The following is a 26,168-nucleotide window of genomic DNA, read 5'->3' on the forward strand; positions in this document are numbered from 1 at the left end:
ATATATTTGGAAACAAAAACAAAAAGCAAAAACCCATGCTATCTGCAGATGAACAGACAAAAGGAAAAATATGATTTAAAAAGAAAGAAAATACAAATTGGCTTCAACAGATGCAATTAATATTTAATAGATAGCCCCAAAGTACAAACTACCAGTCTTTGAGTTTAAACCTAAGAAATCAAAACACAGAACCTATTTGAAGCAAACACTTCAGAATAAAATTAAGTCAATATATCTATTAATTAAACACTTTGAAAACAGCAGGGGAGGAAAACATATTCACCTTTCTTGTCATCGAAGTAGAGAGTCTGTTGAGCTGGATTTGACCACTGGAGGGAGGTGTTATCATTTTGATCAACCCTACAGGTCAACGTTGCTGTTTCACCCTCAATAACTGTAACATTCTGTGTGAGTGGAAACTGCCCTTGGCTGCCTAAAGAGAGTGTAAAGAAAAGCAAAATAATGTTAAATTAAAAGATTTACAACAAAATTAATATTTTTAACCTTCCAGTGGTTTATACAATGGGCATTTATTGTTCTATATTATTTCCAGTGGAAAATGAAATGCATTCAAAAATCCCTCCAAAACATGTTTTAGAGATGCAAACAGATAACAAAAATCTCTATTGTTTCGGAACTATATTATAAACTTTATGCATCCTTGTCACATAGACAAACAATTCAGTGGAAACAATCAGAATGTTTCCTTCTCTGTTCAATTTAGCATTACTTTTCTATCATGATGTTTCAACAGCACGTGGCATGATTTTGCTGTATGAGCACTTTGAATTTTATGGGTAACAGAAGAATCCAACGTCCACATGATTGTTTATTTCACATGTCCTGTAATCTCTTAAGAAGTTTTTCATATAAAGCAGCATGATGATGTACTGTAGATTAATTAACTTACTGTACCTAGTATAGGTAAGAGCCCTAATATAGGTATTGCAGTTCAGTGGTCAGATATGGGGAGAGTTCTGAGAGTACTCTTAGTTAGTTAGATATTTGCCACACCTTTCATGCACAATGCCTCAAAAGACAGCTTACAATGAAACCAAGAACAAGTGAAACATCAAATTATATTAAATACAATTTTAAACAGTACAGAAGTTTACACGTTTTAAAACAAGCAGCAGTAAAAGCCAAGCAAAACTCAAACAAAAGATTTGCAGAAGTTTTTAAAAAGTCAGCTAATCTTTTCCCCACTGTCTTCAGAACATTGCCAGAGAGATGTGATGAAGATATTCAGAGTGTGTTCTACATATGCAGCACTATTGATGAGAAAGCCCTTTCTCTGATCACTACCAAATGATCCCAAACCTTAGGGCAGTAAGGCGGTAGTGAGTGGGTGCTTTAAATGGAGGAAGGCAGGTCTTAACTGCACCTCCGTCACTCCTCTTCTACCCCTTGCCACCCCAGGATGGCACTGTCCATAAGAAACTGCCTCACTGTCCATTCTTACAAGCAATGCCATATGGGGGCTTCCTGACTGGGAACAGGAATTTCCCTGTTCCAGCATCTTGTGGGTGTCATCATGTAAATGGTGTCCACACATGCACAGATTCCATTATATGACGATGCCTTTGGGATGCTGAGCTGGCGGGGGTGGCAGCAGAATGGAGAGGCAGGTAAGACCTGCCACCCTCAGTTTAAAGTGCCTGCTCCCCTGCCCCTGCCAAAATGTTTCAGTCAGGAGAAGTCGAATTGTTTCGGTGCCTTGAATTAGAGTCACTGAAATGTTTTGTGCACATCCCTACTGGGCAGGTTTAGGTAGCAGTTTTGGCCAGGTATTCTTAGCTAAACTACTGGTGTTTGTTGATCACATCCAAATTGCCTCAGACCTCTAAACGGGAGTTGGTATTCCGTTTCCCCCCTCACTTATGGCAGATTATGCCAAATCCTGGATGAAAAAAGGCACCCTTATACACTCACTATAATATTTGTGGATTTTTCATTTATATTGGAATGGGAATGTATTTATTCTGAGAAAAAGTTAAATATCATACATGTATAACACATCCATGGTATTTTACATATAATTCATAAAGAAAAGAAAAAGAAGTCTATACTGAATCAAACGGAGTCTGGTCAGGCTGAAAGATGGCAGATTGTGACATGACCCACTGTCAGTGGGGTAAACAGGATCTTTTATATTATAAAAATAAACAGGATTGCTAACACCACTCCTTGTTTCAACCCAGAGAACTGGGACTGAGGAAGGACACCCTTTTAAATAAATATTCTAGCATGTGAGGAAGATAGTCTGAAAAGGATTATTCCAACAAGGCTGGATTTCTATAACATAGGTGACTGGTTGGTTTCTAAAGGAGTACAGGATTAAACTGAAAGAAGCTATATAAACAATAACAGAGCAGGCTTAAACAAGAAGGCTTTCTTTCTAGTGAAACAAATTATCTCTTTATGATTACATTTTAAAACTAGTATCATTCAAACAAGCCTCAAAGGCTCTTCACAGGGCCCTTTTCTAAAGGCTTTTCTCCTCAAAGGTTCCTGCCAGACTTCCCTCAGAAGACCAACTCTTTCCGCTAGTAACTCAAGTTTCTATTTGTAGGAAGGATTCCTCTTGATTGGCAGCTCTTTAAGCCATTCTGCATGCCTTTTGTTACCTAGATACCTGTTGAATTGCTCAGAAAAGGCACAAAGGAAGTGAAAAATAGAAATTTTACTGATCTACTGAGATGGAGTTATAGCTTACAGGCAATATAGAAGTTATAGGAAGCAAGATATATTTTGGATGTTCAATGTGTAGAATGGTTTTTCCTTGTTGTGGTTGTTTGTTTTATAAACATCAAAATGCATAACTGCTGCAACAAACTGCTACAACAAAAGAATATAAATAAGTTATACGAATCACTTCATCTCTTTGTCTTTGTTCTTGTGCAAAACTTGCTTTTTCACCTTGTAAAATGTGGATCATGCTGTGTCAGAGAAAATTGTAATGTTGTGTGTATCATAAATGCACCCAATTTCCCCTTTTAAGCATATCTTCCAGTATTGCATAGATATTCCTAATTAGTTGAAAATGTGATGTCTTGCTATGTGTGGTACCAGCATTTACAGAAATGTCAAACAGTAGCTGTTTCTTCTTCTACTGCTACTGCTACTACTGCTACCGCTACTACTGCAACAAATACTTAATTCCAATTTTTTGAGGGAGTAAAAAGAACATTTACTTATTCCTTCTGCATTAGTCATGCAAACTGAAAATAAAGGACGTATACTTCTAATTAGAAAAATCACAAATAATTGCATGTAAATGCACAAACACAGAGTGGGAAGGTCAGAGCAAGGAACCTGACAAGCAATTATAGTTATTGACATATTGTAAAGCCTTGACCTTGATGAGCAAAATGATGACCTTTTAGCAAAAATTCCTACATTAGATTTCTTCATATCTGAAGTTTTAACAAAATAGTTCAATGTAGAGTTATCTGTTTGGTTGCTAAGAGTCAACACTGACTTGACAGCACTTAATCAATCAATCAGTCAAAAGTGTTATGTGTGCTTAAACCAGTTTAAAATACATTTCACTGCATTGCTGTGTGCCATGATTTACCCCAAAGGCTGTTCAAAGGTAGATATAAGAATAAAAATATTGCATTTGTCATTATTAAAAATACTACTCCGGCAATATAGTAACTATTTAGATATTATTCCAATTAGAATAAGTTGGGCATGACTATCATTAGCATCTGAACTACAATATCAAAGAATCTACTTAAGACACTGAGGCTATTCTCATGAGTGTGGAGAACTGGGCTAAGGGAGCCCAGACCGGTTTTGCACACTCGTGAGAACCACTGTGCTTGAAGGTGAGCACGGTGGCTCCACGGTGGCAAGCTCGCCTAAATAGTCACCCTCTTAAATGAGGTTAAGGGAGTGAGCGCTCCCTGACCCTCATTTTTTGATCATGTGTCAGCCGTGGCTGCTTGTAGCCACGGCTGGCACACTCGGGGGCAGGGAAGGGGGCTCTCAATAATGCACCGCACACTTGCACAGTGCATTATTGGGGTTCAAGGGGGTATGGCATGGCACTTCCCCACGCCTGACCCCCGTAGTTGCCGGATGATCCACAGGTGGCCCGTAAGAGAGCCACCGCTCATCTAGGTGAGTGATCTGCCCGCCCAGGGAAAGGTAAGGGATCCTCTGCAGGGCGGGGTGGGCAAACCTGCTCTCCCTGCAGACCTGCCCAAAGCTCTTCACATAGATCATGTGAAGAACTTCAATATGTTAGGAATGTGCAAAATGTTTCCATACTGAAATGTTTTGACTCAAAATGCACCATTTTGATTGTCTCAAGCTTGAAACAAAACACCCTCTAAATAAAAGGCCTGTTTCAAGCTAAGAACATAACAATTTATGGAAGCCATTTTTGGAAGCGTGGAATAGAAATCGAATAAATAAATAAAAATAACAATCCCATTTCATATCATAAAATCATATGGGGGTTTGGGAAAAAATGTTAAAAACTTCCTACAAAATCACCCTCTTGCCCATTTCTTTTGTGGGTTGCGTGGTAGGTAGTGCCCATTGGACCCTACCACACAATCTACTTTGGTGTTCCTAGGAGCTACCCATGGGAAACAATGGAGTGTTTTGTATTTCCCCATTGTTCCCTATGCACTCAAAAAGTTTTGAGTTTTGTTCCATCAAAAAACCAGTTTCAACTGCTGTTTCAAATGAGCTTGAAACAAAATGCAAAATCCGTTTTGTGCACATCCCCCTATGATATGTTTCTAAGCAGATGACACTGAAATATAGCTTGTTGGAAATGCCACTTGATGTCAAATCAACAAAGTCTAGAGCTGGCTGACTTTTCTTACAACATGAAGCACACTTGAAATACTGCAATCAAAGTCAAGAGAAAAAGGTGACCACATTTGGAGAGAGAGAGTCACAAGATTTCTTATCTTAAGCTAAGCTCTAAATTAAGAGGCTACTTAGAAAAAATAAGCTGAGAAATGATGCTGTATTAGATGTACTTATTTAGAAACGATATGGGACTTACAATGTGAGTCCCAATTTTCTATCTCTTTCTCTCTATATCTTTTCCTCAGATATGCAGATAATGAACAGGTAAATAATACCTAATGGAGAAGCGGGGAATTAACTTGCCTAGGGAGCAAGAGGTTGCTGCTTTGAATCCCCGCTTGTATGTTTCCCAGACTATGAGAAACACCTATATTGGGCAGGAACAATATAGGGAGATGCTGAAAGGAGATTGCAATGTTAAATCCCTCCTGTATTCTACCAAAGAAAACCACATGACTCTCTGGTCGCCAGGAGTCAACACCGACTTGGCGGCACAACTTTACTTTACACATAAAACACAAGGACAAAGGTTATGTGTAAATATGTAAATCTACACATCTACACTTGTTATTATGCTAGCATTTGTATAATGGTCACTTGATACTCAGGCTGGCAGGATGAAGTTTGCTTGGGACATACTACCTGGATTGGCAGAAGGTAGCAGGAAGCCTCAGCTGGGTGGGATGGTTGAACTGAGACTGTATATACTAGTGGTGGCCCTGATGTACTCTGTTCCCTGCTTAGTAGTAATTCTATGGAGTTTTGGGAGGACCACCTTTGCCTAGAGTTTTGTTCTATGGTCTCTTGGCAGGCCCTTCAGAGTTTCAAGTAAGGACGAGTTGGTGAGTGGGACTGACCACTGGTGACCCTGTTTCACTGTGTAAATGGTTCATGCTGCTGGTACCTGAGTTAGTATCCAATACGACTGTTTCCTCAGTGATCTGCTCTTCCCCAGTCTGAGGCAAAGCTTCACCCAGGTTATTTGGGTCCTCTAATAGCACATTTTCCAGTTTTAAGTCTCTGCTGGGATCAGCAGTGGTTAATAAGATGTTTCCTACTTTTGATCATTTATGCATTCTTCACGATTGAAGATTTCACCCATCATGTCAATATTTACTGTATTTGATGTTTGTAGCTTTAGTAGTGTCAAGCTAGATTTCCAGGAACACTATTCTGTAGATGCATTAGCAGCCTGAAAGTGCAATAACTGTTATAAATTACTACAAAACTTGCAATATTTTGTAGATTAAGACATATAAAGATATGATGATACATTTACATTCTGAATGAGAGACTCTAATTCATATTTATGTGTTATCATAGTATTAATACATAAACTTTATTCACAGTTCTAGGGTGTTTCTATTTCAAATCTTCACACTGCATTGAAAAGGAACATTCTGTGACAATAACCAGTAGTGTACATTTCAAAGACAGAGAAATTGATACTTCAATGTCTAGAATTTAAAGTCACCTAAAGATATATATTTTAAAATGTCTCACATTATTATATACTGCATAAAAAGAAAACATAAGTGAAAAGGTAATTTAACAGCATTTGTTGTCTTTGTTTCTGACATGTAAATTAAAAGCTATAAAAAGTCACCCAGGTTTTGTTCTCTCCATCACAAGGTATTCCAGATGACTGAGCTTTCAATTGTAAACCACCCAGAGATGCATGTTTTGGGCGGTATAGAAATATTTTAAATACATAAATAAAATAAATAAACATTTCTCTTAGCAGACTTTTCCATCTGTATGTCTTGTATTTGCCACTTAGATATGTCCTACCATATTATGCTTGTTAAGAGCCACTAGTATAATTTGATTAGCTTATAGTTATAGTGCATCGCAGATATTTAGTGTCATTTAGATCCACTTTTATGTAACAAACCACTTAAATATGGTGAGTTTTAATACTGAAATAACTTGCATAATTTTACTGGACTTGGTGTGCCTCAGTGGCCCATAACATATCTACTGATATGGCAATGCTGATCAGTTGAGAATCTCCGTAATGAATTAGTTCAGCAAGCTGCTCATGAATCTAGCAGATGTTTATGTTGTCTAGGCCAGTAGAAACCTTATGGACCCTTTTCCTTCTGCTCCTCCCAGGAGCAAATGTCAGTACAACTGAAATCTGGAAGCATGCCGTACAGCAGCAGAAACATAAAAAGCTGTTATGGAATACAGGCATAGTACTGTGTACTAACTTCACTGGTTATTTGGTTTTGGAAAGATCATTTCAAAACGCACTGCTTACAGTATTATCCATTTCTGTATTATGATATGTATTTTGTGCTTGGAGGTGCTAATTTTTGTGCTGTGTTGTTTCAAAGTATCAAGAAAACCACTGAAGAGAAGGAAAAAGCAAACTAGGTAGCTAACCTGTGAGTTGACCAAGGCCTCAAAAAAAGTATAATTCATCATTTTTCTCATGAAAGTTCTGTACAGAATAAGACAGGTACAGTATAAACAAGCTGAGGGATAACAGGCAAAAAATATGAAAGAGAAATTTTAACAAGGGAAATGAGAGAGAGATAGAGAGAGCATCCAGATCTCTATAGTAATTGAAAAGAATCTCTTACTTTCCTGTTGATTGCTCAGTAATTTCTGTGCCTTGCAACAAATGAGCTATTTATTGGTCATCAGAGTAAGTGGCCAGAAGGACTGCTTGTGTGATTGCAGAGTGGAGGATGTGGATGGCTCTGATTCAAATCAAACTGTTTTGCTAACACAAAGCACTGAGTATTATTTAAGGAGACCAGAATTAGTGGTGCTGGACAGCTTGGTGACAAATGTCTTGATAGTTAGCACCATTACAGTGATCAAAATGAGCATTTTAAAAAACTATAAAAAGAGTAATTCGATTCATTTTTTATGCATTTTCTACAATTAACAGAAAAAGATTCCTGATGGATCAGACCAAAGCAGCATCTAGTTCAGCATACTGGTCAGCATCAAAATCAGCATTTCACAGGTGCTCCTATGTCTGTTGCTGTGTAGCACTAGTCCCCATGCAGTTGCATTCACTACCTGAAATGTGGATGCTTTTGCACTATTGCACAAGTGCATGAATACATTTTGGTGCATACCTGCACTTCAGAAATGTTATGTTAGAGTGGAAACATATCGAGCATTAAGCAATGTGTTTCTGGTCTAACAGAACACTTCTGGAGTGCAGGCAAGCTTCTAGAAGTAATTATGCTCTAGTGCAAGAACGCAAAAGAGCCCAAACTTTGGAGAGTGGATGTGCCAGGAATGGGGATGAGGAAGAAAGGAGCACTACAGTACACGGCTTTAGATATCAGCCACTTTTTCCAGACAGCCACTAGTCAGTCAAATGCTTCTGGAAAGCCCACAAACTATCTTTGGTGTGGATCCTGTTTGAGCATCCATAGTGTGGATCCTGTTTGAGCAACCTAGTTGAACTGCTTGTTGGAAGTTAAAGGACTTTGCGCTGTCTCTTTGTCTCAGACAGTGGAGGACAGACTAGTAAGTCAGAGGGCTAGAGAGTCAAGACATTGGTCATCCCTTCTCCACTGCTCTGATGCTATCCCTTTGAAATGTAGATTGCTACTCTTAGGGATCCAACTTCCTTCCTCTCTCTCTTCCTACCTGACCTGCTACCTTGCAACATGGCAAGCCTCTCTCCCTACACCATATGTGCAGAGAGGATGCAGAATCCATCTGCATCCAGCTAGATAGATAGATTAGAGATCCTAAATCCTCACTTTCCTATCTAGAATGGAGTTCCTTAATAAATGCCTTTTATATTGATTTGAAACTATGAATTGGCTCCAAGTTACTTTACTCTCAGCACACACGCACGCCTAACTAAATTTCCGCTGTGTTGTGCCTCTGTGCACCCTGCTATAATGAGAAAGGGATTCTGCTTAGATACCTGGACTGCAAAAATCCTATCTACAGCTTTCCCTCCAGCATTACCAATAAAGGCAACTCTCAGGAAACTGAAAACAGAGTAGCAATTTGACTTATCAGAACAAATCATTCACTTGAAAGAATGTCAAGATACAGCATATTGGAGAGAGACCATAACTCATTGGAACATCACTCACTTTGCATGGATTAAGTTGCAGATTCAATCCCTGGTAACTCTAGTTAAAAAGATCTCAAGTCATAAGAATATCTTTGATAGCTAAATCACACTGAAGACCAAACAGTCCAGCAAGATGCCCCTGAAACCTGTAAGCAGAACTTGAAAAGCCGCCCTGCTGCCCCCTACCCCCCCAATGAGTACTATTCAGCAGTATCCTATCTGCCTCTGAAATTCAAGGTTCTATGCTGATGACTAGGGCAGGCCTGTTCTCCATGCATTTTGTAGAATCCCCTCTTAATTCCATATAAGCTTGTGGCTTAGATGAAATTATTTTTTTGGGAAACATAGGAACATAGGTAGCTGCCATATACTGAGTCAGACCATTGGTCTATATAGCCCAGTATTGTCTTTACAGACTGGCGGTGGCTTCTCCAAGGTTGCAGGCAGGAATCTCTCTCAGCAGTTACAGTACTGCCTGCATATACTTTATAACCCTGTGGGTTTCCAAATACTTGTGTGTAAATCTTTGTAGATATATGATGTACAAACAACCACTTTGTATATAATTGTGCTTTGGCAACGTACTGTATGCTTTGGTAGTTTGTTGGTTCAATAAAAAAAATCTTATCCTATCTTGGAAAAGCTAGGTAGAGAACTTGAAACCTTCTGCTCTTCCCAGAGCGGCTCCATCCCTTGAGGGGAATATCTTACAGTGCTCAAACTTCTAGTCTCCCATTCACATGCAACCATGGCAGACCCTGCTTAGCTATAAGGGGACAAGTCATACTTGCTACCACAAGACCAGCTCTCCTCTCCGGAAAGATTATTAACCTATCAGAACAGGTGGTACTGAGCCAAAAGAAAGAAAGAAAGAAAGAAAGAAAATATAACAACATAAAAAGAGCCTTCTGGAGCAGGCCCAAGGCTTATCTAATCCAGCATCCTGTTTCCTACAGTCAGATGTGCACCTAGGTAATTTTGGACCTATAGGCCTTTGGAAGCCCTCCCCACGGTGCTTTGGAGCCACACACACACCTTGACACATGCAGTATATTTAATGCATGGGTTCTTGAGGGCACAAACAGCAACTGAACTTATAAGGATGTAAGAATATACAACAGGTATATTTATGCAAATATGCATTAGCAGAAACATTTCAACACGCAACTTAACATACTCCCATCGCACATATTTCTTTCCTCACTCCCTCTGTCTCTGAAGCAGAGGTCACACTCAGCCGCCCAGCACAGTGGCTGGCCAGCACCACCCAAGGGGAGGACTGAGGAGGATTTGGAGGCCCACAGGGCATGTGGAGGCCCTGGACTTCAGCCAGGAAGTCCAGGGGTAAAAGTGCCTGCCTGCAGTGGCCTACTAGGTGTTCTGGGAAGCCCATAAGCAGGAGGTGAAGGGATGCTCCATCTTCCCACCATTGGTCCCTCTGAACTTTTCAGTGTTCTGATTCAACAAGAAGGCCGGGACAGAGCCAGTGACATTCTACTATTAATGCAGGGCCCTGGGATGCTGCCTCCTCCCATTGCCTTCACCCACATTTCCCCACTAGCACTACTTCCATGAGCTGCCACCTCCTCCTCCTCCTTCTGTGCCAATTCTGGCTCCTGCCCCTGCTGCTGGCTCTTGCAGGACTGGTAGTGGCTTCTCCAATGTTGCAGGCAGGAATCTCTCTTAGCCCTATCTTGGAGAAGCCAGGGAGGGAACTTGGAACCTTCTGCTCTTCCCAGTACAGCTCTGTCCCCTAAGGGGAATATCTTACAGTGCTCACACGTCAAGTCTCCCATTCATATGCAACCAGGGCAGACCCTGCTTAGCTAAGGGGACAAGTCATCCTTGCTACCACAAAACCAGTTCTCCTCTCACTATATCTATCCTGGATAAAAGTCTTTATACATCATGCTCCTGAGCTGAAAGAAGGTGGGTAAGACATATATGGGGGGTAGGGGGAAGTGTCTATGAACTTTTAAGGGTTATCCCAAGGATGGTTAAGGATCTAATCCATGTAGTGCTGGTGCACGGCTGGTAAATAAGTAAGAAAATAATCAAGTAAATAATTATTAGTGCTGGTACACAGCTTTGTTGGATGTTGGAACACCTGCCAACATCTAGACTAATGAAGGACAAGTGCACAGCCCTCAGGGGGCACATTTCCGGGATTCACAGTTGACTACAGAGGGAAGGAAAGATAGATGAAAATTGTAGTGCATGCTTCATGTTCGCTGCATTCATACTTCGTTAGTCTGGATGTTGTCCATTATGTGTAAAATGAAAGGGTGGATAAAGGTTGGACAGGCCGTCTAAATGTGGATTAAATATATATTAATTTAAATCCCCCCCTCCCTGATTTAAGTCTTCTTTTTGTAGAGGTCCCCACACAGAATTCTTATTGTAGCTACCGCAAGGACAGGATTGGCTGCCAAATGACATCATTAGTTCCGTGGGAATAAATGTTTTAGTGATGTTTGCAGTATATAAGGTAAACAATGTACAAATCTATGGAATATAAAAGGAAACAATAGTGAAATATAATAAACCAGAAAATATATTGATAAATGCATTAAAGCAATTTTCTGGATCAGTGAACCCATGTCTGAAAATGCTGCCCACACTAAAATTACATTTTTGTGCTGAATAATCTTTTGGCTGAAATAGTTTACTTCATAACTTTCTGAATTATCTTAGAGATGACTTACTACCGAATACAATGTTTCCTGGTGAGGGCACCTTTATGAAATTACATAATGCCCATTTCTGCATAACATCCTCAAGGTTAGCTCCAGAGGGGGACTTGGATAGGCAAACAACCCCCAGAAAAGTGGCTTGCCCCCCAACACCTCCCATTTCTGTTTCAGACATCTAATATATGGGAAACAGCTCACCCACCCATAAATACACTTTGGCCCATCTGTGCCCCTATCCCCCCCCCCCCCACTGGTGCCGGTGAGTTGGGGCAGATGACAATGGGTGAATCCCAGTCATTTAAGGCTGTCCCCCTCAAGGCCTTGTTCAGTACCCAGCAGGCTCATAGCCCAGTTGCTCTAGTGCAAAGTTGATATAAAACAACAGCAACAAAATGCAGCAGGTCAACAATATAAAATATTTCATTGTAACATGCACCAGTAGAAAGGTTTGCATGGTCCACTGACAAAAATATCTTATTCAGCTGGTGAACAATGGACGAATCTGGACAATGCTTTCTTGACACGTGCATTTTGGCTTCTGGAAATAGGTTCCTGGGGGTGCATGGCCCTCAGGGTCATATTTCCAGAAGCCAAAAAGTAATTTTAGAGGGACAGGAGAGCAACAAAAGCAACATGTCACTACCCCTTACAGCCAAGTATGTGAGCGGGGCAGGGAGCAGCTTTCCCTTCCCTCTCCTCACATACTTGGTTGTGGGATAAGCTCTCCAGCAACTTTTCTGTGAAGGCCCAACTTTTGCACTCTGCCCTCTTAATGCTGTGGAACATGTTGGCCCCTGACTTTAGAATTAACTGAACAAGTCACTAAGATGATTATAGACATCTTTGTAATTATCAGCAACATGTTTGGCAGCCTCCCTTTCTAGAGCTAGCTTCTAGGCACATAGTAAAACAGGAAGCACTATATTGTCTACACTGACTGGCAGCAGCTCTCTAAGGTTTCAGGCAGGAGTCTCTTTCAGCCTTGGAGATGCTAGGGAGCGAACTTGAGATCTGCATGCAAGCATGCAGATGATCTTCCACTGTCCTATGACTCCATCCCCTAAGAGGAATACCTTACAGTGCTCACATGAAGTTATCCATCCAAATGTAAACCAAAGCAGACCCTGCTTAGCAAAGGGAACAAAATCATGCTCAGTACCATCAGTCCTGCTCTCCTTCCCTAGGAGGAACATGCTCCATGTATAGCATTTTCAAGGTGGCTGGCTCTACTCAGGATATTCAGTATCACTGAGCATGAAAGCATGTCTACATGAGGTTTTCTGTTGGTCTGCTTACATGTGTGTGCTGGAATCAGATATTGTAAGATATCTTGTTTTTGCGGTTGAGATATCCAGTTATACTGTTTTAAGTGATCAATAGCTTTAAAGAGAACGGTAACCCTTTTTACTCAAGTACACAATCACTTTAAATTTATTCTCCAAGGGTCATAAATCATTTGGGATTGCAGCAATTGTCTATTGTTAATCACAGGTGGATTCACTGTCCCAGGAAAATCATGAATTTTCAGCTCCCTGATGCATATGTATTTGAATCCAGCTAGATTTGAAAGCTGACATGCTCACTTTAACCAGTATGTAAAGCTTTGGTTCTCTAACTGAAGTAAAAGCAGCCAGAAGTTCTCAAGTCCCCACCAAATTATATCTGCCTGAGTCTTTCCTAGACAGCAGGCTTAACCATGGGATTAAGAGGTTATCTATTAGCTGCATAAAACCACAATAAAATTAATTTGAACAAAACTTGGGGCCGTTTGTATAGGGTTGCTTCTGCGTTCTTCATCTCAATTCCATTTTTGTGCACTATTCATACCGCTTACTCCCGAATCAACATGAGCAAATTGGAGGGAAAGCCTTTCCATCCTGGGCTTGAGCACAGGCGCATTCCATCTCACAGTCCAACCACACAGCACCCCAGGGGGATTCTCCCAACATTCCTGCTCAGAGCCTACCCAAATTTCTAACTCCTCTCCCTGCAGTCTGTGTTGCTGCATCTGCTTCAGGAGCTTGGACAGGTACAAGTTCAGCTGGAACAGCTTCTGCTGGAGCCAGTGGTGGAGCTTTAGACCAGCTAGAGAGCCTAAAGGGTTGGCCACCATGGGAACAGAAAACCCATTGTTTGTCGCAGCAGCAGCAGGGCACTTGTGCAAAAGCAACAACAATAAAAACAAATATTTATATAACACTTTCCAACAAATGTTTCCAAAGCGGTTTACACAGAGAAATAATTAATAAATGATAAATAAATAAGATGCATCCCTGTCCCCAAAGGGCTCACAATCTAAAAAGAAACATTATAGACGCCAGCAGCAGTCACTGGAGATACTGTGCTGGGGGTGGATAGGGCCCTCCCATCCAAGGCACACACACCCTCCTTGCACAGTATTTACCTCTCTAGTAGTCACAGGGCCTTCCCGTCACCACTGCTATACAGCTGCAATGGCTCCATGTGCTCCCGGCACCAGGTTTTGCTTCTCATCACCACCTTCTCCTTGCTGGCTGGGCAGCCCTGGAAGCTGTTGCTACCACCCCAAATCCCCAAAGCCCAGCTACTTCCCCATTGTCCTGCATGGATTGCTAATTGCGGGGGGGGGGGGGGGGCTTGGGGGGGAATAGTGTGAGAAGCATTGGGATAAACCTGGCACAAAATAAACAAATTGAGATAATTTTATCATTTGGGTCATGTATCCAGTAACCATATCCAGTTCTCAAACAGCTAGGATTAGTCCTAGCTGTTTGAGAACTGGATATGGTTACTGAACAGCAAATGCTCTGATATACCCTATTTAAAGCACTATTGGTTTTTGAAACATCAGAAAAACTTCTGAAAGCAGAGGTTTTGGTGCTCACAACCTATCACTGTGCTTTGCAAACTACAAAACAAAACTAAAAACAGATCTGGACCTACCATAAGTTTACAAGGTAAGGACCACATAAAATGAAGTGGTTACAGAGGATGGCACTAGCCCGCTATCCATCAGTTATCTATAGTTGTATTAGATCAAGTTTTGCTTGTCTGGAGAGGGCTAGAAATGAGTAGGAACAAAGATTTGAGAAATTCCATCTTATTGGTTGTGGAAAGTGAAATAAGGATCCATTGCTTTATTTCTGTCTGCACACCCCGGGTCTGATGTGCCACCACCTACATGTTGACAAGAATGTCCCAATTTGAGACATTTTGAAATGTTGGAGCATCTATATATTTAATTCTCTTGGGACATGCGTGCCCAGGATTTGGCAGAGGAACTCTCGCGACACGCTGCAAGAGTTCCACAGTGAGGACTGAGGAGGAGAGGGGGAAGAAAGTGCTGGTGGTGGCCGGCGAAGGAAAGAGGAGAGAAAGGTGGCAGTGGGCAGCGAGAGAAAGGCGGCGGGCGGGGGGAGAGAAAGGCGGCAGCGGGCAGTGGTCAGGAGAGAGAAAGGTGGTGGCGGGCAGCGGGTGGGGGGAGAAAGGAGGTGGCGGGCAGGGGGAGAGAAAGGTGGCAGCGGGCAGCAGGTGGGGGGGAGAGAAAGGCAGCGGGCAGCGGAAGAGAAAGGCGGCAGCAGGTGGGGAGAGAGAAAAGCTGCAGTGGCGGCAGGCAGACGGGAGTGAGGAAAAATGGCGGCAGCAGGGCCCTTCTTGGCCGCCCGCTGCGGCTCTGTGTGTGTGGAGGAACGGGAGGGGAGGAGGGCTGGAGAGCGTGGGCCGGAGGGAAGGGGAAGAGAGGAGAGACCGGGGCAGAGAGGAGAGACCGGGGCAGGAGGAAGAGGGAGGGGGGAACGGCCAGCCCTAAAGCGCCACACAGATGCTCTGTGCGGGGTTGGCTAGTATGTTTTATTTCACTGCTGACAGAACTTCCTATCTGTGAGTTACGCCGACTTGGACTCTACTCTTTAGGCAAAGTCTAATAAGAGGGTATCCAACAATCTCTCTTTCAGTATTAGATTGCATCAGTTTCAATCTGTGACACCTGAGGATGTGGGGAAGCTATTCGGGGCGATGCAGCGCAGCCTACCAGAGGCGTATCTAGGGAAAATAGCGCCTAGGGCAAACACTGAAATTGCGCCCCCTGTCCAAGCATCTGACACCCATCTTTCAGATAACTTTACCATAATATCAGATCAAAAATACAAGTCAAGCTTGTTAATCTTTTAATATTTCAAAAACTATTTAGCAATGGACTTAGCCAGACAAAAAAATGCTGGAAAACTAAAAATTTCAGTATGTGGGGGCTCATGAAATACCCAAATACTATGTGGAGATGTACTTGGAAAACTAAACAGAAGTGCCTGTCTAATTCTCTACTATGCATTGTAGCATCACCATTACATAAGTTTTAAAAATCAATGGAGAATTTGACTTTTCCCAGATACTCTGTAAATAATTAAAGGATATGCAGAGTAAACTGTGTCACTGCTTGGAATATATTCTAGTCTTTCAGAAAGACAGTTAAAATGAGAGAAAGAGAGCAAGAAACTCCCAGTGGGCCTTAATATTAAGGGTTTCACACTGATTCAAAGACAAACTCACCATTAATAGCCATATTAGCAAGACATCACATTTAACTCACTTATCACAAGAACAAAAGTAAGAGCAAATGAATACAATCCTAGCTCTTAAGCGTCAGCTCAGTATTCACAAGCCCTGATTCTCTGTACATAGTGCCAATCTGAATATGTGTACAGTGTTTTATATTATATTATTATTATTATTATTTTTACCCGTAGCCCCTTTGGGGGGCTTCCTAAAGGCTGGGGTTTTTTTTTTTGCAAAGATTCCCCCTCACCCCGCTGGCCTCTAGGGCCTCGCAGGGACCATTTGAGCATGTGCAGTGGCCATTTTAAAAAATAATCTTTTTTTAAAAAAAAAAGGCCACTGAAAACAAAATGGCCACCGCGCATGCTCAAATGGCCTCTGCAAAGCCTGGCATGACCTAGAGCCTCACAGAGGCCATTTGAGCATGCACGGTGGCCATTTTGTTTTTGGCAGCCATTTAAAAAAAAATTAATTTTACAAAATGGCGCCCCCCTTCAAGTGGCACCCGGGGCACGTGCCCTGCCTGCCCTACCCCTAGATATGCCCCTGCAGCCTACCATTTGTTCTTTAGATCCTTGCCCAACCTGGCTGCTTCTGTCTAGCAGGGAAACTGTTGGAGGTGGCCTAGTTAATATCATTAACACATTGCTGAGGAGATTAGGATGCCTCCTTGTTTGAAGGCAGCAATGTTTAGACTACTTCTTAAGAAGCCTTCCCTAGATTCCTCAGTGATGGATAGTTATAGGCCAATCTCCCATGATTGGACAAGGTGATTGAGTGGTGCCTAACCAGCTCCAGGTGGTTTTGGAGGAAACTGGTTATCTAGACCCATTTCAAATTGGCTTTAGAGCTCGCTATGGGGTTGAAACAGTCTTGGTTGGCCTGATGGATGACCTTTACCAGGAAATCGACAGAGTGAGTGTGACTCTGTTGGTTCTTTTGGATCTCTTGGCAGCGTTTGATACCATCTATCATGGTATCTTTCTGGATTGCCTGGGGGAGTTGGGGACAGAAGTTTGCTTTGCAGTGTTTCCTCTCTTTTCTCTCAAGCAGATTCCAGATGATGGAGCTTCGTGACACATGCTCTTCAGAATGGGAGTTATTATATGGAGTCCCTCAGGCTCCATTCTGTCACCAATGCTTTTTCATATCTACATGAAACCACCGAGTGAGGTTATCAAGAGTTTTGGTGCAGACTGTTATCAATATACTGATGACACCCAAATCTATTTTTCCTTGTCCTTGTCGTTGTCGTCATCATCATCATCATCATCATCATCAGAAGCAGCAGATGGCACTCCGCATCAGCATCAGTAGCATCAAATGGCACTTATTCCCTAAATGCCTGCCTACTGGCAGTATTGGGCTGGTTGAAAGGCAACAAATTGTAGCTGAATCCAAGCAAGATGGAAGCCACTGTGGGGGGATTGGAATTTGAGTTAGAGCTTCCTGTGCTGGATGGGGTTACACTCCCCCAGAAGGAAAAGGTACGCAGCTCGGGAGTGCTCTTGATCCAGGCCTCATCCTAGTATCTTGGGGAGAGTCTATGGCCATGAGCACCTTCCACCAGGTTTGGCTAATTCGACAGTTGCATTCATTCCTTGAAGAGAACTATCTCCAAACAGTGGTGCATCAGCTGGTAACCTCCTGGCTTAATTATTGCAATGTGCACTATGTGGGGCTGCCTTTGTATGTAGTTTGGAAATTACAGTTAGTTCAAAATGCAGCAACCAGATTGGTCTCTGGAGTAACTCAGCTACTCCTGGGCTGTGGAATGTACTCCCGGCAGAAATCCATAGTTTGGGCTCATTGCTGGCCCTAAAATCTTATTTGTTTGGTCTGGCCTTCCAAGGTTTTTAAATTGTTCTTAAATGTTTTTAAGTGTTTTTAAATTTTGTTTTATATTGCTTTATGTCAATTGTTTTAAATGGTTTTTGTTGTTGTTGTTGTCATAGTCATTTTTGTTGTTGTACACTGCCCAGACCCATAGATAATACTGTAAACAATCATGAGTACTTTAAAAAGAAAGTGAAGATGAGCCTTGATCTGAAAGAGAATTTATCTAGTTTTATGTTTAATTTCTGAATGATTGATTGTATTGGTTCACCACCCCAAACTTCCATCTCTGGGTGATTTACAGCAACATATTTATGTTTTACAACTGTATGCATTTTTTCCTTGAAAGTTGAGCTATGGATGAGGTTACCTAAGTAAAGTATAGCCCCAGACTTTCAATTTACTAAAACTGTCTTGTTTGACATAGACAAAAATAAATAAGTAATGGTTTAATTTCCATCTGGGGAGAGTAGTTAAAAAAAGTAATTCAAAGTACCTCTTAAATTTTTTTTAAATTAAATATATAAAGAAATACAAAAAGAGAAAAAAGGGGGGGAAAGTTGAACAATACAGTACATAACATCCCATTTTTTATACTTTTTAATACAATTCAGGACTCAACTCTCTGTCACATCAGCTTCTATCTAAACCACCTATTTAGTTAAATCCACCCTTTAAAAATATCTAGGTAAAACCTCCAGATACGTAAATTAATCATTATTAAGCCATGCTAATATTAAAGAATACAGCTTCACGGCTTCATTAGCAAAGAGAATCCGAATCTTGGGTACTTCAAAGTAGTTAAATAAAAGTAGTTACAAGTCCCCACCCCCCCAACAAATGAAAGGGATAAAAATTTAGCATCTGCTGGAGAGTACACTGAGCTGTGACAATGCACTGTGAGCTGCAGGATTGTTCCCTGATGAATGGACTGCTGTGGAGACTTCATCAAAGGCAGAAAAGTTAGCTGCCAAGAAGAGCAACTGTACCATTGGGGTTATGAGCTTGTGGAGGACAAAAAGTGTGATTTTAAGAATGCTCATTAGATGGGAGTCCCTCCCCACAGTGGAAATACCCAGATTGTAGGTCCTATTTAAGGAATAAATGCCTGACGATGAGGTGGCTTGCGAGGACTCGGAGGACTGGAAATCTAGAATCAGGCCAGAGATTCCTTAAGGCAGTGTAAAGTAGTGCAAGATGGCTGCAGTGAGACAGGAATTGTAAGTGGGTGAAACTGCCCACTCACCATATTATATCTCAGGGGAGGAACTCACAGCTAGCCTATTATAAAACTATCTCTGCTACTAGTTGTAAATTTTAAATGGTGGTGGCACTCTGAATGAACAGTGATGGCCAAAACAGTCACCTTGTTTTTTTATGTGCTATACAAATGGTACTAGTACAGGCTTCCTCAAACTGCGGCCCTTCAGATGTTGCTGAACTACAACTCCCAGCATACCCAGCCACATACAATTGTGTCTAGGGATGCTGGGAGTTGTAGTTCAGCAACATCTGGAGGGCCACAGTTTGGGGAAGCCTGTACTAGTAGATGAATTATGTTATGGTTCTGGAGTTCCATTCGTAAACATTTTTTATTCATTCCAAAGTAGCAGAGAAACACCAACACACTTCCTCCATGCTTTCCTATCAGCAGCAGTTTTAAAATTATATCGGTTGTCATCAGTTGATATGATGCACACACAAAAATATGGGCATGATCTATCCCAGGCTTCCTCAAACTGCGGCCCTCCAGACGTTGCTGAACTACAACTCCCAGCATACCCAGCCACATAAAATTGTGTCTAGGGATGCTGGGAGTTGTAGTTCAGCAACATCTGGAGGGCTGCAGTTTGGGGAAGCCTGATCTATCCCCTTGAGCATATGCAGAGTTGCAGACAGGACAAAATCCCCCATTAATGGTGCCTTGAAACTGCCCCTCACCCCGTATCTAATAATGGTAATTCCTCTGGTACTCACACTGGGAAAACCAGAGGTCTGCTTTGTAAACAGTCTTTATACCAGGGCCCTGGCATCACTCAATGGGCAGGTACATCACACAGCACTATTGGAATACACATTGGTATTGCTTTTTAATATACCACAGTTCTTGTTACATTCAAAAAAATGTGTCAAATTAAAATAAAAAATAACGATAGTACATAAGATAAGAGGGCATCACAGGATGCACAAACCTATTTTTAAGTTTCTAATGATGCTTGGAATTGTATGAAGTATATTGGAGGAATTAATAGTGACAAGCACATGAAAAACTATCAAGTCTGAGTAAACAATTTATGAGATGATGAATTAAAATTATGCCTCACTTGAGAGAAGGTCAAACTAGCTCTATGTTTTTTTCTTTGACACATGCCATGCCAGTACCTCTTTCTCTTCAGCTCCATTCTCATGTCTTTTAGTACTTTATTTTTCTTTTACACTTTCTAGGTTTTCCTTTATCCCTCATCTTCATCAAAACTACTTGAATAAAATTTTAAGAAGCAAAAAAGAAGAAAAGAAAAGAAAAGCCAACAACGAAACACAAAAACCCTACTTGCAGCCATCTAGTACAAAGACTGCTAGTCTGTCTATCAGTGGACAAGATCCTCCTTTCAAAGCTCCTATCAGAGGTGTAGCCAAGAAACTTTAATCTCCAAATCTTATCAAAAGATGACAGCTCACAGGTGGGAGGATGTAGGTCTTCTGCAGCAGGGGTTTCTTTCCAGAACTGTTGTGACAAGGCAATCCAAGATGCACCCCCACAAGCCAAGGGAATGCAAAGTTGGAAGGGGACAAAAAGAGGGGGGGATGGGCCCATGTCACCCTCTCTTCTGAGAGGTGTGAAGAAGAGAGAAAGAGCAAGCTTCCACTCAGCCAGTAGGCCCCTCGCCAGGTCCAGCCAACTTGTTCCTGTTTCTTCAAGTTAGCTATACCTCTTTCACCAGCCCAACATGCTTTGTTGTTCTTGCTTTAGGCCCCAGAACATTCCAGGACACTTCCAATAAACAGTGTCCCCAGACCTCATAGAACTTCTATGACTATGAACTAGCATAAGATATAAGAATGGAGCTGGAGAGAAAGAGGTGCTGGCATGATATATGTCAAAGAAAAGACAGCGACATGAAGCTAGTTTGACCTTCTATGACAGAAGGCACAAAGAAATGAAATGTTTGCAAAGTCTGACCATTTCCCAAGAAAACAAAACTGAGCCCATCACTTGCCAAAATGTGAAGCTGCACCACTTAGGGAATCACAAGCACTCAAAGGACATAATATGAAGCAGCAAATGCTGGTGTAGCAACCCCCGCACACTTGTTTCTGAACCATTTAATCTAAACTTTCTCTCCAAGGAGAAAACTTTTTCTTAAAGAATAATTGCCAGTCTTCTCATACTATGAACAATAGCCTGAGACTTAGCAGAAATCTAGGTCATTAGAATTATTTTATTACTTGACATAACTATGTGATATTTTCTTCAGAATTATGATGCAATATTTTCCCTTAAAGAAACAAAGCAGGTGAGAAATTTTCTCCTTAATTGAAATGATTATCTAGGCAAGTACTTTTAGTGCTTGCTTTAAATTAGATATTTATATAAAATAAAGCGGACCTAGATTCTATAGTGTGATGAACAGAGCTACAGAAGTTATGTTTCAAATAGTTATTTTTAGGCTTTTTGACAAATCACTTGAAAAGTCACATCTGCAGTACAAGAATATGATGAAGGGTTTATTTTCAGTGACACTTATCCAATAAAATGTGTCTAATGTGCATTTGATTTGCATCTCGACAGTGGTCTACATGACACACAGGTTTCAATGCCGTCACTCAGTTACTATGCTAAAAATTACCTTTGCATAAATATAATTTAATTTTTACCTCAATAATTTAGATTTTAAAAACCTCACAAGAATAGAAGTTTTCATTTAGCTTCCAATTTCTTATCATGACATTTACCAATGGAACTATAAGTCATTTACACAACCTTTAATGGGGCAGGGAAGGCAGGCAGAAGGCAGGATAGCACCTATGTTCCCCCCAAGTGATCTGGTGGTTTCTTGTGGCAGTGTGGCTTATGTGCTCACACAAGCTGCATTGCCATGACCCATGCAGCCATCTAGAGACCAGGGAAATGCAGCCTTTCCCTTGCTGCTGCTGTCCACATAGCTGGTGCACACAGAAAGCGAAAATATGTATGTAAGGTGAACTTATTATTCCATATGGTATCTTCATAATGGTTTTTTAAAACACCTTTTAAAAATGTGTTTGTTTGTGTAGTCATACAACACACGAACATTCAGTTTTGTGTGACACTACCTTGAATTCTGGACTTAAAAATAGCACAGAAAAAGGGATCCTTTCCATTTCTCATAGATCTTCAAGTGGCCCATTACTTTCTGTAATGTGATTTGTGTAACTATGGTAAGAAAAAAAAGTGTGCTAATGTGCATTTGTGAACAGTAGAAGGCAGAAGTCAAATGCTCTTTAACTCAGTGCAGCCAGAATAGCATGATTCCAGGCATGTTACACATTTTATACAATAACAGGCACATCAAACACCTGTTATTTGAGCTCAGAGCTGGAAAAGATTACTTCACATAATTTTTGAGAGGCATTTATTACATTCAGAATATAATGGGGACTAAGTAATAAAGCATTTACAAGAGCTAATGTACACATTGCACATATAATAAAAAAAGAACACTACTACTATTTGCATTGCAGGACTGTTAATTCGCAAAATGAAACATGTACTTACCTCACAAACCACTGCACAGTCATTTGTCCAAGACCAAATGAACCTGTGAATTGCTTTTCAAAAGACCTATGAATTGGCTATCACAAGTCCTGTAAATGGAAACTAAGCCACATTAGATAAAGGGTTTTCAATTTTAAACTGTAAAGTGGGCCATTATTTATTTAAGACGATAATCAGAGGAAGAGAATTGTTTGGTCTACTCCTAATTTAGGAATAGTTGGAAATAAGGTTCCTCTATTTAAGTATAGGTTTATTTACTTCAGCTCTTTCTACCTTAAAATATTATTTTAAAGCTTCCTTTCAGCTGATTTGCCTCAAACATTTAGTCACCGGGCCAAATGGATATAATAGTATGAGTGTCATCATCTAATTTGTGGTTTAATTTAAAATTAAAATAGCAGTTGTGTGTGGATCTAGGACCATGGCACAAAGGTAGGGATGGCTTTACATTCTCGCTGTTTTCCTGCCAAAAATCCTCTCAAAGCTGCTTTAAGACCCCAAAGAAGCCAATGATACAAATGACAGCTGTAGCACCCATAGCAGCTTTTGGGTAGGATTTTTGGTGGGAAGATTGGACCTCTGTAGAGCTGTCTAAAATCAAAACTAGTGATGACACATGTAATGTCTTCCCTGTTGTGGCCCATAGATACATTTGTGGAAATGTATTGACTATGGAAGACTTTTAGTGGCAAAAATCTAGAACTCCAATAGGAAATGGGACTACAACCACTTCTTCGGAAAACAATGTGGAGAAAGATGGAAAGGGGGGGGGAGTATACAAGACTGCACCAAATGAAATGTCTGAAAGATTGTCATATAAGAAGATAATGAAGGTCTGGGCTACTTCTACTACTATGAATATTTATAAACCACTTTTCAACAAAAGTTCCCAAAAAGGTTTATATGGATACTCTCATATAAACATAAATAAATACATAAAGATGGTTCCCTATCCCCAAAGGGCTCATAATCTAAAAAAGAAACATAAGACAGCCACCAGAAACAGCCACTATGTGTTGCTATGCTGGGGTTGGATAGGACCAGTTGCTCTCCCCCTGCTCAATAAAGAGAGTCACTACTTTAAAAAGGTGCCTCTTTGCTCACTTGCTATTTAAATATAAAATGCACTGTCTTTTAAAACCATAATCTCAGAAGAGAAGAAAAATAAGAAAAATGAAATGGCTTTTTCCTTTGATTTTTCTGGAAAAGCAAAAAAGAAAAAAGAAATAAAAGAAAAGAAAAAGAGCCCTTGTAACAATATCTTTACTCTTTCAGTGTGAGATGCTACAGTTAAAATATTGTGAAATAACATTATGTCTGAAAGATAACTTCTTAAAAGTATTAAAACAGTCATTAAAGGACACTTAACTTTCCCAGCAGAAATTTAGGAATATAGCTTGTTAAGGAATGGGGAATATTTATTTAATTATACTTCATTATATAAGGGGAAACTGTTCAGTATCAGATCATGGTATCTTTACTCAACCATAAAAAGTACCATTCTCCACAAGAGGTACCCTTCTCCAGAAAAGGAATATTTAGAATGTGTAGAAAACTGCAAACAAGTTTATAGGGTCCTTTATTTCACATATATTTGCAGAACAGAACACTTCTTCATGTGAATGAAGTTTCACATCACATGACTATGACAGTCAAGGGACTCTTTCAAAGCAAACAATTTAAGGCTCAAGTATTTAAATAAAGGTAAAGTATGCCGTTGAGTCGGTGTGGACTCCTGGTGACCACATAGCCCTATGGTTTTTCTTTGTTAGAATACAGAAGTGTTTACCATTGCCATCTCCTGTGCAGTATGAGATTATGCTTTTCAGCATTTTCCTATAAAACTGCTGCCCGATATAGGTGTTTCCCATAGTCTGGGAAACATACCAGTGGGGATTCAAACTGGCAGCCTCATGCTTGCTGGCAAGTCCAGTGTTCTCTCTAATTTTTTTTTTTTTTCATTTATGTGCTGAATGAGTTTTGTTCTGGGCGGCAGTATCAAGGCAGTGTGTGCACACACCATTCAGAGTGGGGCCTTCCTGATTCAACCTGAGTGGGATGTAAAATTAACTGAGCGGACATCCAAAAACCTGTGAGTGCGCACACATGTCCTCGCCTTAGATGGAACAGTGGGCAAGTTATTTCCTGCTGTGCCATTAGGTGGCCAAGTATTTAAATACTAGAATATATATGAAAATAAGAAGTAGAGTAAAGGTAGAATAGAAATGTTGCAATAAATGAGTAAACAAATATATTCCAAATTTTTAAATTTTATTTTAATATAAATTATTAAATCATACTTATTTTTGTTTAGAAATTCTAGAATGTTATCAGATAACCTTAAAGGGCTAGGTATATATAGTAACAATAGAAGATGAAAGAAGCAGGTATTTTTACAAAATGAGGCCAAAGAGCAAAACAATACATGAGACTGTTATAAAAGTACAAATGAAAACAAGATTTAGACAAAAGACTGAAAGATACATCAATCATAGCAGTTGTGAACACCTCCCAACTCACCATATATTGTCAAAGCAAGGTGAATAGTTTACATAAATACCTAAAAAGGGACAATTGTTTCTGCAGTGAGCTAATAACCCCCAGTACCTATTGAGCCTGGATCTGATGGTGCCAACCTTGCAAATGCATTCCAAGTTAGCAGCTTCATGCTGAGATCTCTCTCAAAAGCTTTTTGTTGGAAGTATAGAGACTTTCAAGTCTGTTAAAGAATGTCCAGGGAGGCCACAGGGAATTGTTTCACATGAAAAGCTTCATGCACAGTTAGGAGCCCACATGGCTGTGTTCTAAGCAGCAAACACACTGCCAATGTAACAATAGATGTCTGGGTTTTTCTGACCACTATTGTGCCCATTATTTGAGGACAGAAAAAAAACTAGTGCTACTGAGAAGTCTGGAAGCAGAAGATCAGTTTATAATAACGACTTACATACACACACACAAATACAAACACACACACACACGGTGCATATGCAATTTTGTGGCAAAGTTAATGACAAGTTTATATAGGTAGGTTTGTGAGATTCAAAACCACTCTAAATAAAGAATTCCCATGATGCCACTCTGTGATGTACGGTGTACGTCTGGGATTACATCACAATTATGGCCACCATTTCTTACTGTAAGTAATAAATCTGATTTTAGAAATTATTGTTTCAGTTGTGTTGTGTGAGTTTTCATTGGAAAGGTATTTTCATTTTTATAAACTACAAAAATGTGATTTCTGAATTTCTCCTTTTTATGGGCAGAGCACAGGAAAAAGAATTCAGTTATGAAATGATAGCACAGCTATAAAAATAAGAATAAAGCATTTGTTCTTTTCCTGCCTTTCCCTTCCTCACAAGTAATTTCAAAAGTAAATAAGCTTAAGTTTATTTACTACAGTTCCTATGAAGATATTATATAAAATAATTTATTTCAAACAGAGAAAAAAAGGAATCAG

General features: G+C 40.4%; 1 protein-coding gene across 7 annotated transcripts in view; it reads right to left on the reverse strand.

The window, feature by feature from the left end:
- CADM2 (cell adhesion molecule 2) overlaps positions 1 to 26,168 on the reverse strand; it is a 717,808-nt gene that overhangs the window by 263,987 nt on the left and 427,653 nt on the right. For 6 of the 7 annotated variants that reach the window (XM_053306333.1, XM_053306332.1, XM_053306334.1 and 3 more), the window contains one exon: positions 284 to 433. The exons of the other annotated variant lie outside the window; for it this stretch is intronic. In XM_053306333.1, the coding sequence (XP_053162308.1) occupies positions 284 to 433 (150 nt within the window). The remainder of the gene's footprint in view (positions 1 to 283; positions 434 to 26,168) is intronic. 7 annotated transcript variants of the gene reach the window in all.

The sequence above is a fragment of the Hemicordylus capensis genome, chromosome 3 (genome assembly GCF_027244095.1).
Source record: "Hemicordylus capensis ecotype Gifberg chromosome 3, rHemCap1.1.pri, whole genome shotgun sequence".
Classification (NCBI taxonomy): Eukaryota; Metazoa; Chordata; class Lepidosauria; order Squamata; family Cordylidae; genus Hemicordylus; species Hemicordylus capensis.